The sequence below is a fragment of the Lepus europaeus genome, chromosome 20, assembly GCF_033115175.1.
Source record: "Lepus europaeus isolate LE1 chromosome 20, mLepTim1.pri, whole genome shotgun sequence".
In the NCBI taxonomy this organism is placed as follows: domain Eukaryota; kingdom Metazoa; phylum Chordata; class Mammalia; order Lagomorpha; family Leporidae; genus Lepus; species Lepus europaeus.
In genome coordinates this window covers 5942233-5957901 of record NC_084846.1, presented here as the reverse complement: position 1 = coordinate 5957901, position 15669 = coordinate 5942233, and the positions used below count along the sequence as shown (strand labels likewise).

General features: G+C 67.6%; 1 protein-coding gene across 1 annotated transcript; it reads right to left on the bottom strand.

Annotated features, from left to right (window-relative positions):
- Positions 1-1812: 1812 nt before the first annotated feature.
- On the bottom strand, positions 1813-15064 carry ATP13A1 (ATPase 13A1). The gene is made up of 26 exons (XM_062179433.1): positions 14666-15064; positions 11979-12068; positions 11706-11896; positions 10995-11067; positions 10743-10898; positions 10599-10668; positions 10410-10516; positions 10039-10168; positions 9868-9923; positions 9455-9581; positions 9244-9381; positions 9053-9173; positions 8300-8457; positions 7854-8029; positions 7666-7776; positions 6585-6710; positions 5941-6049; positions 4459-4658; positions 4288-4384; positions 3840-4000; positions 3642-3756; positions 3365-3561; positions 2666-2808; positions 2430-2541; positions 2192-2335; positions 1813-2119 (listed from the first exon to the last, which is right to left on the bottom strand). The coding sequence occupies exons 1-26, from the start codon at positions 15062-15064 to the stop codon at positions 2009-2011; spliced, it is 3618 nt and encodes a 1205-aa protein (XP_062035417.1). The 3' UTR covers positions 1813-2008.
- Positions 15065-15669: the final 605 nt, after the last annotated feature.

Below are 15669 nucleotides of genomic sequence, written 5' to 3'. Positions count from 1 at the left end.
CCTTGTCTCTTCCTTACTTACTCTGTCACTTTGCTTTTCGGGTAAGTAAATCTTTTTTTTTTTTTTTTTTTTTTGACAGGTAGAGTTATAGACAGTGAGAGAGAGAGACAGAGAGAAAGGTCTTCGCCGGCACTATGCCCATCCGAAACCAGGAGCCAGGTACTTCCTCCTGGTCTCCCATGCGGGTGCAGGGACCCAAGCACTTGGGCCATCCTCCACTGCCCTCCTGGGCCACAGCAGAGAGCTGGACTGGAAGAGGGGCAACTGGGACTAGACCCCAGGGTGCCGGTGCCACAGGTGGGGGATTAGCCAAGTGAGCCGCGGCGCCAGCCTGGATAAGTAAATCTACCAAGTACCTGGTAAAAGCTTTAAAGTGCACTCACAACGCTGTTCCCGCTTCGTGAGGCTCCGGCTTGGCTTTAGAAATCTTCACTGCCCGCCCTCCAGGCTGAGTAGCCCACCCCTCTTAAGATAAAATGTTAGAATTCTCCGAGAGGCAGAGAGCGCGAGCACCCTTCCCAAATTCCAACAACCGCTGGAGCCGGGAACTCCACCTGGGTCTCCCGTGTGGCTGGCAGGGACCCAGCTCCTGGGCCTGCACTGGCAGAAGCGGGCTGCGGTCAGCAGCCTGGAGGCGTCCCAATCCCTGAGCCCAAGGCCCGAGCCGTGGACTGCTTGGAAAGGAAGCTTCCAGAACCAGGGCCACGCCTGCTGCCTGAGCTGGGAGACGGCGTCGGCCTAGGTCGAGGCCGTGGTCAGGGTGGGCCCGGGCCGAGGCTGTGGTCGGGGTGGGCCCGGGCCGAGGCTGTGGTCGGGGTGGGCCCGGGCCGAGGCTGTGGTCGGGGTGGGCCCGGGCCGAGGCTGTGGTCGGGGTGGGCCCGGGCCGAGGCTGTGGTCGGGGTGGGCCCGGGCCGAGGCTGTGGTCGGGGTGGGCCCGGGCCGAGGCTGTGGTCGGGGTGGGCCCGGGCCGAGGCTGTGGTCGGGGTGGGCTTAGGTCGAGGTTGTGGTTGGGGTGTCTATCCCCTGAAACTCGGGTCACGGCTTACACCCGGAGCCCTGAGGCCTCTGGGAGGTGACCAGGATTAAGGGGTCTTCCGTGGTTGTGCCCCAGGCTTGGAGTCGGGGGAGACCCCGTGTGGCTTTGGCGCCCTGCGGTCCCTGGAAGCAATAGCTTCCCGACCCTGGTCCTCCAGAACCATGAGCTGAGCTAGCTCCTTTCGCTTTATTCGAAAGGGGGAGAGCGAGCCCTCCCCTCTGATGGTTCACTCCTCAAACGCCTGCCAGTAACCGTGGCTGAGCCAGGCCAGGCCCAGAGCCGGGACTCCATCCAGGTCTCCCTGTGCACGGCAGAGGCCCAGGCACTTGAACGCCCTCCCGGGAAGCTGGAACTCAGTGCAGAGCTTGGACTCAAACCCAGGCACTTGTGGGGTGCACGCGTCCCAGGCAGGGTCTTCGCTGGGCCCGATGCCGCCCCCAGACTGTCTCCTTTGTGATCTGCCCAGTGCGGCACTTGGACACGCGGGAAAGCTGCACAGACCGACCCCGAAACACGTGCCCGGCGCATGAGCGTTCTCGCATCGGCACCTCGGGGACGGGGGCTCGCACGGAAGGGGGAGAAGCACCAGACGCTGGGTCCTCCCAGGGCCGGGGCGTGGGGTGGGGGTGCGCGCTGCACGGAGGCCGCACAGGCCAAACGGAGTCGCGGTCGGCAGTGTCACATGGCCTGTCCTCAGCGAGCACCTGACCCCCAGCGATCCCCTGGCGGGCGGGGGGTGGGGGGGCACAGACACACACGGAGGCTTCTTAAAACCTTGGGTGCTGCTTTATTTACCAAAGGTGCCGGCCCGGCAGGCTCCAGCAGCCAGGCCGGCGGCCGGCCGTGGGCATCCGGCTCAGTCTTCCGAGGGTGAGGCCAGGCGGGCAGCCTCGCCGTGGGGGTGTGGGGGGCAGTGTTCCCTCCGGGGCGGGGGGGCAGCCAGGCTGGGCAGTGGGTGCTGCGACCCCCGGCTCAGGAAGGCACTTTCAGCTTCGGGGTCCCCAGCAGGCACTGCAGGACGCGGTCGGCCAGCAGCGCCAGGCAGAAGTCCAGGAGCAGGACCTTGGCGATGACCAGCTTGAACTGCGGGGCAGAGGACTGGTGAGCGGGGGACCTGCGGCTGGGCCTCGGGGTCGCCCCCACGGGCCCACTCACCTCCACAGGGATGTCCACGAGGCCAAACTGGCTGTTGAAGTCCGGCGAGGAGCCGAGGAGCAGGCCAATGATGGCCAGCAGCGACAGGGCCAGGCTCCACACCAGGGGCTTATTCTCGGGCAGGCTCTCCATGAAGGGCGGGCCCTGCGGGAACCCAGGGCCAGAGCGCTTCTGTGAGTGTGGCGGGGCGGGCTGGGACGGGGCGGGCCAGGCAGGGCCGGGCCGGGCCGGGCCTTACCTTGTAGTTGATGGCGAAGGTGGCCATCTGCATGGCCATGGCCATGATGTACACGGTGCTGTTCACCAGGCTCGGCTCGAACTCCTTGTACAGGTCCACGAACTGCTCCTGCCTGCACACAGGGGGAGGGGGGAGGTGGGCCCTTGCCCTGCGCACACGCCCGGCCCCAGTCACTCCAGAGGACCCTGAGGCTCTCACGCCCACGGGGACGCCCCCTCCTGGGGGCCGGCACTCACTTCTCCGGGCTCCGGGCCTGGGCCTCTCTGTACAGGTAGACGAGGCTGAAGAAGTGCACGAAGAACTGGAGCATCACCGTCAGGATCGTGTACAGGTTGAAGATGTTGGGCAGGGGCCGCTCTCGGGACAGGGTCTTGAGGGGCTGCAGCGGCAGAGGGGGGGGGGGGGGCGCCCGCTCAGCAGCCAGGGACAGCCGCAGCCGCCTGGGAGGCCTCTTGCAGAGCCACCAATCCCGGGTTCCTGCAGCCCCCCGTCCCTTCATGCTCCAGCCTGGGACCCCGACTACACTCCCCAGGGCAGCCACAAGGGCCTCAAATCATACAGCAGACCCCACGCTGCCTGGCCCACACCAGCCCCTTCCTGCTACCCCAGGACGACCCCAAAGCCCTCCCTGGGGCCCAACCTCAGCTCCTGAGGCCTCTCTGCGGCAGCCCACACCTGCCCGGGGCCCCTGGGCCCAGTCCCTGGCCGCCTGCTCCCTCTTCCTCACGCGTCAGCCGAACGTTAGCACCCACGTCCTCCCCGTGGGCCCACGAGGCTGCCCTGCGCAGCCCGGGAGCATCTGGCTGTTGCCACGGCAACGCACACCTGTGCTCGCCTGTGGGTGGCGCTGGCCCTCGAGCGCTCCCTCACCTCCTGTGCCCCCTCCCAGGCAGGCCACCCCTCAGGTCCTGGCCGGCCCCTGGCCCCCCGCTCACCTTGGACCGGGAGATGAAGAGGAAGCAGCCGGCCAGCAGCAGCCCCTGCAGCGTGGCCTGGAAGTCGCTGAACTTGACGCCCTCCAGGTAGAGCACGCTCTGGCTGTAGGCCAGGATGAGGGCGTTGAGCGCCAGGATCTTGAACATCTGCAGCGTGGTCACCAGCGTGCAGCGGCCCTGCTTGATCACGTGGCAGACTGCGGGGGAGGGGGGAGTGGGCGGGCGGCCGGGCGGGGCCGGGCAGGGCTGGGCAGGGGCGGGCGGGGCGGGGACTCACTGCACTGGATGGACGAGAGCTTCGAGGTGAAGGGCGCCGCGATGCTGGCGTCCCCTAGCTTCACGATGGGCGTGCTCTCGTCCTCGAGGTCGCGCAGCACCTGGCTCAGGCGGTCCTGCGGGCGGGCGGGCGGGCGGCAGGGGCTCAGCGCCGGCCAGGACAGGCTGCCGGCGGCGGCTGCCCCCCCCCGGGACCCACCTTCTGGGAGGCCGGCTGCTCCTCGGGGGGCGGGAGCCCCGACCTCTGCTTGGCCATCCTGGAGGTGGCCCTGCCGCCGCCGCTGCTCAGGATCGGGCTGTCCCGGGGCCGCCGTCGCCGCTCCACCACCCGCTCGGGGGCGTTGGCCAGGAGCGCCACACCTAGGGGTGGGAAGTCTCAGGAGCCGCCCCCTCGCCTGCCCTCCCATTGTCCGTTCCCTAAAGCAACCAACCGCACGGCAGACCCAGCGCCCACAGTGCCTGGCGCCAAGGCGCACACCCAGGGCAGCCGGCGGCGCCTGCATTACACCGTGGAGAACATGCAGCCGGACACCCGTGCCCTCGGCAGTGCCTCCGCTCCTGCCCGCTCCCCGTGCTCGCAGCCCCGCCCAGCAGTCAGTGACCCCGGGGAAGGGCTGGGTCTGTCTCGCCCCCACCCGCCAGCTCACCAACGTCTGCGTGCTTCAGGGCACCCACGTCGTTGGTGCCGTCCCCACACATGAGGGTCACGTAGCCCAGCTCCTTCAGGCTGGTGATGACAAACTCCTGTGTGGGTGGGCAGGGGCTGAGAGGGGGCTGTGCGCCCACCCCTGGGCCCCTCCCCCAGGGCCCACCTCTACCTTTTGCTTGGGAGCCACGCGGGCAAACACCTGCACGTGGGGGATGAGGCGGAGCAGCAGCTCAGGGGCGGTGGCCTGCAGGTGCGCCAGCCCGTCCCCGGTGAGGCAGAGCGCATGCTCCAGGGTCAGCGCCTTCGGGGAGCCTGGGCCCAGCGGCAGCACGATACTGCCGTCGATGGAGCGCCACTCACACGGCCGGCCTGCGGGGTGGGTGTCCAGGATCAGACTCCGCCCCGGCGACATTCTGCTAACCGTCCAGTCGGTCCTGGAGTCTGAGCCGGGCCGGGCCGCAGCCCCTGACGGAATCGGTGCGCCGGGCAGACCGGACACACGGAGAGCACGTGCCTGTGTCTCTGCTTCCTGGACAGCCACACCACCTCTCCCCACACCTCTGCCCGCCAGCCTCCACCAGACACCAGACTAACGAGGCCACCGGAGGGGGCCGTGCACCCCAGGCGGGAGTGAGCTTCGTGCCCTCCTAAGTGGCTCCTCTCAGGCATGTCCCCTACAGTCACAAGAGCAGACTGACCCTTGTCCACTCAGGCCTGGGCCCCCACCCGCGGTGCAGCCTCCCCTGCACCCAGCCCTGGCCTGGGCGCTGCACACCACATGCACAGAAGCCCGGGGGGCACAGATGGGGAACAGAACCAGGGCCTGAGAGCACACGGTGGGCCAGCCTGGAAGCCAGCAGCCCAGCTCAGCAGCACCTAAGGTCCCCGACACGGGGTCCTAGCCACCGCGGTGCACCTGCCGGCTGCCCTCCTGAGGCTGGGCCCCCTGCCCACTCCCAATGTGGAAGTTCTCCATTTCCTCTTTCTCACCAGCTGGCCCTGGCTAGGGGCCTGGCCTCTCTCCCAGGCAGGGGGGGAGACTCTCACTGGGCCTCAGCCTGGCTGCTTCCTGCCAGCAGCTCTGGTCAGCCAGGGGACCAATCGTTCCCGCCATGGCCCCTGCCCCTGAAAGAGTCCAGCACCTGGGACTGGAATAGATGGAGAACTGTGACCAACAGCACAGATGCAAGATGACCGAATTCCCCGGAAGGTTCTAGAAGCCACCCCGGCTGGGCCACATCCACCACCTTGCAGCCCTGGGAAGCCCTTGCTCCATAGGCTCCATGTGGTCACTCAGGAGGGGCCAGGAGCTCTGGGTCCAGGTCCCGAGCCCCGGTGATACCGAGTGACCCAGGTAGGTCCAGCCCTCTGAGCTCGTTTCCCAGTGTGCCACAGCTGGCTTGGGAGTCGGCGTCCTCCTCCGGGGGGAGGTACAGGTGTGACACACCAAGCCCTTGGCCAGGGGTCCGACCACACGAGCCCCGGGCAAACTGTGCCGTCCTCGGCTGCTGGGCTGGAGCAAGCACGGTCAGAGGGAGCACGCTGGGACCCCAAGCTGGCCTGACAGCGTCACCTCCTTAGGTCACACCGGTGAGCACCTGCAGGCTGCCAGGGAAGCCCGAGGCCCGGCCCTGCTATGGCGGGGGCTGACCTTTCTCGGAGGGCGGGTGCAGGATGAGCGTGTGCGCCTTCTCGATGAAGTGCAGCTCCTGGGCCACGTGGCACGCGGTCAGCGGGTTGTCCCCCGTGATCATGACCACCTGGGGGCGGACAGCGGAGGCTCAGCGGGGCGGGCCCGGCAGGAGACGCAGCCACCAAGGAAGGCCAGGGCGCGGGGTGGTCTCAGGCCTCTGGGGAGACCCCAGTGGGCTTCCACAGGCGACAGTCGAGCATTTACACACAAGTCAGGGCTCTTCCTATTTGTAACCCAGATTCTGAGCCAGCTCTGCTATGGACCCTCCCGGCTTGGTAACAGCCACGGGGGCTGCGGTGGGGTGGGGTGTGTGTGTGTACACTCTCCTCCACCCCCTAAAAGCAGGCCAAATCCGAACGTAGAAAACAAAACCACCAGAGACAGACAGGCGGACAGAGGCCACCAGGACACAGTGCTGGCCCCACCCACTGATCTGGGCAACCTGAGGGAGCAGGGAGAACCACTCGGGTCCCAGGATACTGAGTGCCACCGCAGGCCCCAGCTGCCGTCACCCTGAGCCCAAATCCAGCCTCCCCTCTGCCGAGCCGGCATTGTCCTCTGTTGCCACCCGCGCGTGCAGCGGGCCCGGCCCCGCCCCGTACCCGGTGGGACGCGTTCTGGATCTCGCGGATCACGGCCTTGGAGTCAGACTTGAGCGGGCAGGAGACCACGATGAAGCCCACGAACTTGAGGCTGCACTCCAGGGCCTCCCGCTTGACCTCCCGGGCCTGAGGACACACACATGGATGGGGCCCTCAGCGGCTGTCCCTCCTGGGGGCCAGCGCTGGTGCTGGGTGGGGACAGGTGTGACAAGCCAGGGAGGGCAGCGTGGAGCTCCTGGTTGTGGACACGGGCGTGTCACAGAGCCCCCTTGCTTGGGGTCGGCCTAAACAGACTTGGGGCCCTCCTCTGTGAGAGGCCAGGACTGGGCAAACCCCTGCCCCGAGTGGCTGACCCTTCAGCGGGAAGCCAAAGACGGTGGCTCAGGTAACCAGGCAGGGAACGGGAGCCTCGACCCGGCCTCGGACTCCGAATGTGTGCCAGGGCCAGATGGTAAGTTCTGGAAGGATCTCATGGCTGAGGTGGAAGCAGGGGGAGGGGCAGACACAGGTGGCCACGGGCTGAGGGCGCGACAGGACCTGTGGGTCCAGGTGCTCAGCCAGGCCAGGCCTGGGGCTAGAGCCGAGGACCAGGGACTCCGAGACACCTCCTGAGAGAGATGTGCTCTCGGGGCCAGTGCTGTGGTGCAGCGGATAAAGCCACCACCTGCAGTGGCGGCATCCCATGCGGACGCCAGTTTGAGTCCTGGCTGCTCCACTTCCCATCCAGCTCTCTGCTATGGCCTAGGAAAGCAGTGGAAGATGGCCCAAGTGCTTGGGCCCCTGCACCCGCATGGGAGACCTGGAAGAAGCTCCTGGCTTCAGACAGGCCCAGCTATGGCCGTTGCAGCCATTTGGGGAGTGAACCAATGGATGGAAGACCTCTCTCTCTCTCTCTGCCCTTGCCACTCTGTAACTCTACCTTTCACATTAATAAATAAATCTTAAAAAAAAAAAAAAAAAACCCGACAGAGAAATGCAAGCGGGAGGCGAGGAGGAAACCGGGACCCTCAGGGTGGTGCTGCGGGGACGGGGAGGCCCCGGGGGGCAGGCACTCGTCGTGTGGGGCTGGGGCCCGCCGCACCTGCTGGTGAGTGAGGTGCCCGAGCTCCTTGTACCCCAGGGCCAGGACGCGGGCTCCTTCCCGGGAGATCTCGGTGTGGATGTGGTGGTAGTCGGCCGGGCACTGGGCGAACTGCAGGGAACGACGGAGGGGCCGTCACCGGCTGCGCGCGCCCCCCGCCTCCCTCCCAGCCCGGCCGGGCCGCTCACCATGGGGTGCAGGGTTTCGGGGGCGCCCTTCACGGCCGCGATGTAGCAGAGGTCGGTGGAGCCCAGCTTCTCGTAGGAGGCCAGCACGGACATTCGCTTTAGGGCACTGGCAAAATGAAAGCGCTGGTGAATTTTCAGCCCCTGAGTTTTAATACTTCGGGGGAATACTTTCTCATCTGGAAACAAATAAGCACAGTCCTGAGGGGGTTTGCCCCCCGCGCCGCGGCCCCGCCCCGCCCCGCCCCGCCCCGCCCCAGAGCCTGCCTGAGGGGAATCTGAGCTGGCAGACCCGGGCTCGGAGGACCCTGGCCCCACAGCCTGGACAGGACCCAGCGGGGACGCCCGAGGACGTGGCCCCGTGTCTTCTCGTGTGGGGGACCTGAGAGTCGCAGGCCCGGGGAAGCCAGCAGCCCACCCACACCGGGCCTGAGGCTCCAGCCCCTCACCTTTGGTCAACGTCCAGTCCACAGCCGTCAGCATGGCCTTCTCGAGGGGGTCACCCACGAGGGTGCCGTCGTCCAGCTGCATGAGGGAGTGGCAAGAGGCCAGGGCCCGGTGCGTCTCCACGGGGATGCTGGACACGGGTGTCACCTCCTTCCCATCTCTGCAAGGACAGGTGGGCCACCAGGTGGAGGGAGCTTGGGGGTGGGGTGGGGTGGGGTGGGGGCCACCAGGTGGAGGGAGCGTGGGGGTAGGGGTGGGGTGGGGGCCACCAGGTGGAGGGAGCGTGGGGGTGGGGTGTGGGCCACCAGGTGGAGGGAGCGTGGGGGTGGGGTGGGGTGGGGTGGGGGCCACCAGGTGGAGGGAGCGTGGGGGTGGGGTGGGCTGGGGTGGGGGCCACCAGGTGGAGGGAGCGTGGGGGTGGGGGCCACAAGGCAGAGGGACCATGGCTGCAGGCATGGGGTAGGGGTGGGGGTGGGGGCCACAAGGCGGAGGGGGCGTGGCAGCAGGCATGGGGTGGGGGCTGCATCTAGATCTTCACGAGACCCACACTGGCCTCACGGAAGCCCCCCGAGGTCACGCCCTGTGCCTGGGGTCTCACAGCCGGTGTGGCAGTGGGGAAGCCGGGGGTGGGCCGCTCTGGGATCGGGCCGAGCCCCCACACCGCCCCACCCCTCATCCAAGGCCCCGCTGGGCAGTCCCAGGGAATGGACGCTGGAGGCAGGGTGCCCCGCCGTGGCCCAGGCCCCGCCGGTCACCTCAGCCCGGCCACTCCGCGCACCACGAGGCTGTCGCTGGTCAGGGTGCCGGTCTTGTCGAAGCAGCACACCTCCACCTTCCCGGCGAAGGGGATCCGGAAGGGCTCGGTGCAGTACATGTCTGGGGGGAGGGGCGGGTCAGAGGCCAGCGGGGTCCCGCCCGCCGGCGCCGCCCCACCCAAGACACTCACAGAGCTTGGCCAGGGCGATGAGGGAGGTGTTGACGGCCAGGGACAGCTCGATGGGCAGCTCGGGGGGCACGACCGAGGTGAGGATCAGCGTGCACTCCAGGAAGAGCTTGTAGCGGTTCCTGCTGGGGTCCTTGGTGCCTGGGGGGACAGGGCCTTTCAGCCGGGGCGGGGGGCCGGGCCGCGGGGCGCGGGGTGGGGGCCTCGCGCTGACCTTCGATCCACACGTAGGCGGCGGCGGCGATGGCGAAAACGAGGAGGAAGAGGATGAAGATGAAGGTCTCCAGGTTGTTGGCGGTCACGCGCTTCACCCCGAAGAGGATGGTGCGCAGCAGCTTGCCCTGCGGGGAGGGGACAGAGCCGTGACACAGCCCTGTGGGGAGGGGACAGGGCTGTGACACAGCCCTGCGGGGAGGGGACAGGGCTGTGACACTGCCCTGCAGCCGGCGCAGCCGCGGCTGTCCCAGGAACCACAGGGCCGGCGCAGAGACCTGCGGGCGCAGGGCAAGGAAGCGAAGGGCCGCACGCCGGCCGCCGGGAGGAACCTGGGCAGTGGCTGTCCTGGGGTCTGGGGGCCCAAGCGTCCACGCCCACCACGCCCCCGGCCCCACCGGCAGTGCTGAGCACCTGGGACGTGTTGAATCCGGTCCGCAGGACGTAGGCCACGCACCCGTTGTCGACCGCTGAGGAGACAAGCAGAGCCCGTCACTCAGGCCTCTCGCCCGACTCGCCGGCGGGTGGGCGGGCAGACGTGGGGAGGCGGCGGGGCCAGGGCACCGGGCGCCGCGAGGCACCTACGCTTCAGGCCCGTGGAGGCCTTCTGCGGGGAGATGTGCTGCACCACTTTGGTGCCGCCGAAGATGACGTGGAGCCGGGAGTCGGCCTGCAGGTCCAGCACGCGGTCGGGGCTGAGGTCCTCAATGGGCTCCTGGGGAGAGGCATGGGGGAGAGGCACGGTGAAGCCGGGCGGCCAGCCCCACCCTACCTGCCTCTCAGCCCAGGCCTCCGGGGGGCTGGGGCTGCCCGCCCGGCCCACCACTGCCCGCCCGGCTCCTCCACACCTGCGCTCGGCAGCGCTCGCCTCCCCCAGACCTCTCAGGGCACGCAGGTGCACCCCGGACGCCCCGGCCCTCAACACCACCCAGGGCCGTGCCCGTCCGGCCCCGCACCTTCATCTGCGGCACCGACTCCCCTGTGAGCATGGCCTCGTCCACAATACAGCGGCCTCGCAGCAGCAGCACGTCGCACGGCACCAGGTTTTCCTGCGGGGAGCGGCCTGCAGGCCGGGGCGAGGGCTCAGCCGGAGGCCCTGCGGCCCAGGCACGGACTGCACGGCACCGCCGGGGACTGGGCCTCACCAATGGACACGATGTCCCCAGGAACAATCTCGTCGCTGGCAATGGGCCTCCACTTGCGGCTTCGGTAGACCTGGGAGGGAGGTGTGTGTCGGCAGGAGTCCAGGCAGCCATGCCCGCCCCCGCGCCCGCTCCCACACCCGGCACCTGGATCACGTGGGGCCTGTTGCCCATCTTGCGGATCTCGGACATGTTGCGCATCTGCTGCTGCACCAGGGAGGCCTCGAAGGCCACCAGCATGGACAGCGTGAAGACGCTGTAGTACCAGTACTCGTCCAGGCACCAGAGCCCCACGCAGAACACCTGCGGGACAGCAGCCATGGGCCCCCCGCCCACCCGCCCAGGAGGGCGCCCGCGCGTCCCGGCGGGGGCGGGGGAGGGCTGGGGCCGCTGCTGTACCTGGAACACAAAGAAAGGGGCCGTGGCTCTCTCCTTGAAAAGCTCCGAGAAGTCAGGCACCACCATCTCCGCCCTGCAAGAGGTCAAAGGCCACATCCAGCGCCCGCCCCTGGCGCGCCGCTGGCCTCCAGTGGGTGTCCGGAGCCCGGGCAGAACCCCGGCGAAGCTCCCAGCAGGTGCCGCCCAGGCAGGCCCGGTGGGAAACGAGGACCCGGGCATCTGGGCGGTGGGAGAAGCAGCGTCCACCCAGGCAGACGGGCACAGGGCACCTCACACACCTCTGGGGGGCCGAGGGTTGTGGCTCCTGTACCTGTGGTCTCTGGGAAGAGCGACTAAGCCAGGAGGCTCCCCGAGGAGTGCGGAGGCTCCCGGCCACGCACGCTGTCCCCGCGGCCACCCCACCGGCTCTGCATCCCAGCCCCGCCCGCCCCTCTTCAGGCAGGGCTCGGCGACAAGGGCAGCACCGGCTGCTCTACCCAGTGCGAGAGAACGTTCTGGATCACTGATGTCCTGGCTGCCGCCCCCCAGGTGCCGAGAGGCGAGGGGTTTCCCAGGGCTCGTGAAGGGCAGAGTCGGGGAGGAACAAGACCTACGCGCGGATCTCCGAACCCTCGTTGTGGGCAGCTGAGTAGGCTGAACCCCGCTCTTCCGCACACTGCTCGCGGGGCAGGGCGGGGGGCCCGACCGGGCGTGCGGGGGGCCCGGGCTCACTTGTTGCTCCCGAATTTCTTCTCGGCCGCGCGGATCTCGGCGTCCTCCTGGAAGCCCCTGTGGCCCTGGTAGAAGGAGAAGGCGCGGGCCACGGGGAAGGCCACGGGCACGAACCGCTTCTTCTCCAGGGCGTCATACGAGTACTTGATCTTCTGGAACTCGAAGGACAGCACCTCGAGGCCATCTTCGCCCTGTGGGGGAGGGGAGGTCACGGCGGGAGGCCCCCACGGCGAGGGGGGGGGGTGGCTCACGGCGGGGGGCAGGGGTTCCTACCTCGTCCCGGTGCAGGGCCACGAGCTCCGTGGAGCCGTTGTTGGGGGTCGGCACCACCTTCACCAAGGTCGCCTTGCGGGGGTCGTACTCCTGCGGGCGCAAAGCACGGCTGGTGAGGCCTCCTCGGGCTACGGCGCCCCCTGGGGAGGCTTCGGGCACAGCCACTTCCCGGGCGGCCCCTGGGACAAAGGACACTCTCCGGCTGTGCCTCTGGCTCTGAATCAGGGCTGGGGGCCTTGGTCAGCGCCCAGGGCAGAGAGAGAGACACACAGACAGGGAGCGATCTCTATCCCACTGGTGTACTCCCCACAACAGCCGGGGCTGGACCAGACCAAAGCCAGGAGCCTGGAGCTCCATCCGGGTCTCCCACGTGGGTGGCGGGGGCCCGAGCACCTGGGCCATCACCTGCCACCTCCCAGGGTGCACCTCAGCAGGCAGCTGGAACTGGATGTGAGGTCTGGACACGCGCACTGCGCAGGTGCCCCACACGGCGGCTGGCCCCTCGCTGCCTCCTCTCGGGCTCAAGGTCTGCCTGGCCCTCAGCCAGCGCCTGGGCGTGTGCCATCTCCCTGGCTCCTTGGCCGCCCTCAGGACAGGGCTCAAATGTCACCTTGTGGGGGGGGCCCACGGTTCACGGGAAGTTCCCTGGTGGCGCCAGCACGCAGCTCCCGTTAGCAGCAGCTGCTAAGGCTACAGAGGAAGTGGGTTCTGCCTGGTGCATTCCTGGGGCTCCAGAGTCTCCCTTAGTCCCAGGAGCTGCACTCAACCCCCTGCTGCCTGGGTCGGGGGCTGCAGCGGGACCCCGGGGCAAAGCGCCACCCCTCGGGGAGCTCGTGGGCCACCAAGGCAGGCACAGAGCGATGAGATACAGAGGTGCTTCTAAAACTTGCTGGGGGAGTGGACCAAAGGCTAAAGTTTATTTTGGTGTGAAAACATTTTTAAAAACCACACATAGGGGCCAGCAGGTAAAGCCACTGCCTGCAGTGCTGGTATCCCATATGGGTGCGGGTTCAAGTCCCGGCTGCTCCACTTCTCATCCAGCTCCCTGCTAATGCACCTGGGAAAGCAGCGGAAGATGCCCCAAGTGCTTGGGCCCCTGCACCCGCGTGGGAGACCCGGATGGAGCTCCAGGCTCCCGGTTATGGCTTGGCCCAGCTCTGGCTGTTGCAGCCATTTGGGGAGTGAACCAGTGGATGGAAGATTGATCTCTCTCTCTCTCTGCCTCTCTACAACTCTGCCTTTCAAATAAATAAATAAATAAATATTTAAAAATAAGTAAATCTATGTATCCACCAAAACACACACACACACACACCATGCATAGTCTTTTGGTAACACACATTTTCTGCAAATTTTTAAAGATTTTTAATTTAAAAAAATTATTTTTTATTTGAAAGGCAGAGACGGGGAGAGATCTCTCATCCGCTGGCTCACCCCCCCAAATGCCCGCAGCAGCCTGGGCTACGTCAGGAGCCCAGAACTCCTTGTGGGGCTCCCTCACCCCGGACACCACACAGGCGGCAGGGACTCAACTACTTCAGCCCACGGGCCCCCATCAGCAGGGAGCAGGAACCCAGGCCCTCCAAAACAGGATGTGGGTGTCCCAAGGAGCATCGCACCCCCTTGTGCCAGATGCCTGTCCTGCCATGAACTTTCCAAAGCCCCGGAGTGTGTAACCAGAGCCCTTGATAAGGCTGTGGAGTTCAAGTACGACAGCAGGCGCCTTGCCAGTGTCACTGGGCTACTTGCCCCGTGGCCCTGGAGGCGGGATTTGGGCTCTCCCGTTACAGACCAGGCCCGGGGAACCCAGAGGGCAGACCCGGGGCTGCCCGGCTTCCTCTGCGGGCTGCTCAGGTCCTCCTGGCTCACATCCCAGGGAGGAAGTGAGCAGCCCCAGGGCTCAGCTAGCCAGAGCCACGGTCCCCCCCATCCCCCTCCTGCATCCTGTTCCTAGCTGGGGTCTTCCACGGCACTGACCCAAGGCCAGGGACAAGTCCCACCGGAGGAGAGAAAGTCACTCGGGGAAGAAAGCGATGGCTCGAGCCACAGCCACAGTGGGCTACTGCCCACCCCCCTCCGCCTCCATGCAAGCAGGTCGCAAGGAACCCCCACCCATGGCTCCAAACCTACCCGGGGCCAGCGGAGGCGGGCGGTCTCACCTGCTGACACTGGGCGGTACCCGGCCCCAGCGCTTTCATTCAGAACTCGGGACCCGGGATCCCACGCACCCTCAAGGTGCAGATGGGCAGAACGCCCCCTCCCCCGCGCCCAGCCGCTGGGACGCAGGCCCGGGAGCACCTGCTGCTCCTCTCAGCGTTTGACGCCCGTGTGCTTCGCAGCACGGAAAGGCTGCTGAGCACCGGGCGGCGGGATGTGGTCCTTGGGCCTAGTCCCGCAGGTGCACAGGTCTCTAACCTCACCCGCTGAGGACCGCGGTGGGGGGAGACGGAAACCGGAGGGAGGGGTGTCTTGCAAGGCAACAACGCTACCAAGTCTCATCACACAGCAACGTAACCCCGCTGAAACCAAACCAGGGATTTCAGAGATGGGGTCGCACAGCCAAGCCGGCTGCAGGGTCCGGCTCCAGCCTGCACCGCCGGGGACCCAGGCCTGGCAGGGAGGGTGCAGCTGCGACCCGCGGCGACGCCCTGCGGTGCCAGGGGTCCGGCCCGTGCGCGCGCACTTACCGGGGTGCAGGTGAGCGCGCAGTGCGCGTGCACGGACCAGTGTCCCGAAAGGACGGTGAGCGCGTGCGTCAGGCAGATGGTGGCGAGCACGAGCAGCGCGGCCTCGGGGACCTGCGTCCAGGTGCTGCCCCAACCCCAGCAGCCCGAGGCTGCGGCGCCCACCCAGGCCGGGTAGAGCAGCCCGGCGAACGGCAGCACCGAGAGCCGCCGCAGCGGAGCCAGCCGCCGGTACGGCCACACGGCGGCGACCAGCTCGTCGCCGCTTGCTATGAGCGCCGGCCCGGCGGCCAGGAGCGTGCGCGGCTTCGGCCCGGGCTTGGGCTGCCCGCCGGCCCGGGCCCCGCAAGGCCGGGCCCCGCAGGGCACCGCGTTGCCCACCGCCGCCGCCGCCGCCGCCATCTTTCCCAGCGCCGCGCTCGCTTCCGGGCGGAGGCACCGCCTCACGTCCGAGGTTTTACTTCCGGGGGCAGCCTGAGCGCCGCCATGCCCGCCGGGACTCCGGAGAGCCGGGGCGAGACAGCAGGCTGAGTCCGGAAGTAGCTGCCCAGGGCGCCGCCATGACGGGCCGTGGCCGGAAGGAGAGGCACGGCGCCACCATGACAGAAAAGGGCCGAAAGGCTGCCCGCGCTGCCACGCCGGACTTAGACCGGAAAAGGCTCAGGCGGGCTGGGCGCCGCCATGACAACCCCGACCGGAAGAAGCGAGCCCTTCTCCCCGACCGCCACGGCACGGGTGTCCCACGAGGGGCGGAGCCTGGGCACTGCGCGGCCAATCAGCGAAGCGCCGGTGCTCTGGGGGCGGGGCCTGGTGTGGGCGTGGTTAGTGAAGGGGCGGGGCCAAAAGGGGCAGGGTCTCGGGGGTCCCGGGAAGGCAGGGGCTTGGGGGGGTCGGATGCCGATCCCATATCCCGGAGACCCGTCGCACAGGGGAAGTCGTTACTACGACAGAGAAATTAAAGTGGGCGTGTACTTACAATTATATATATATATATACACACATGCTGT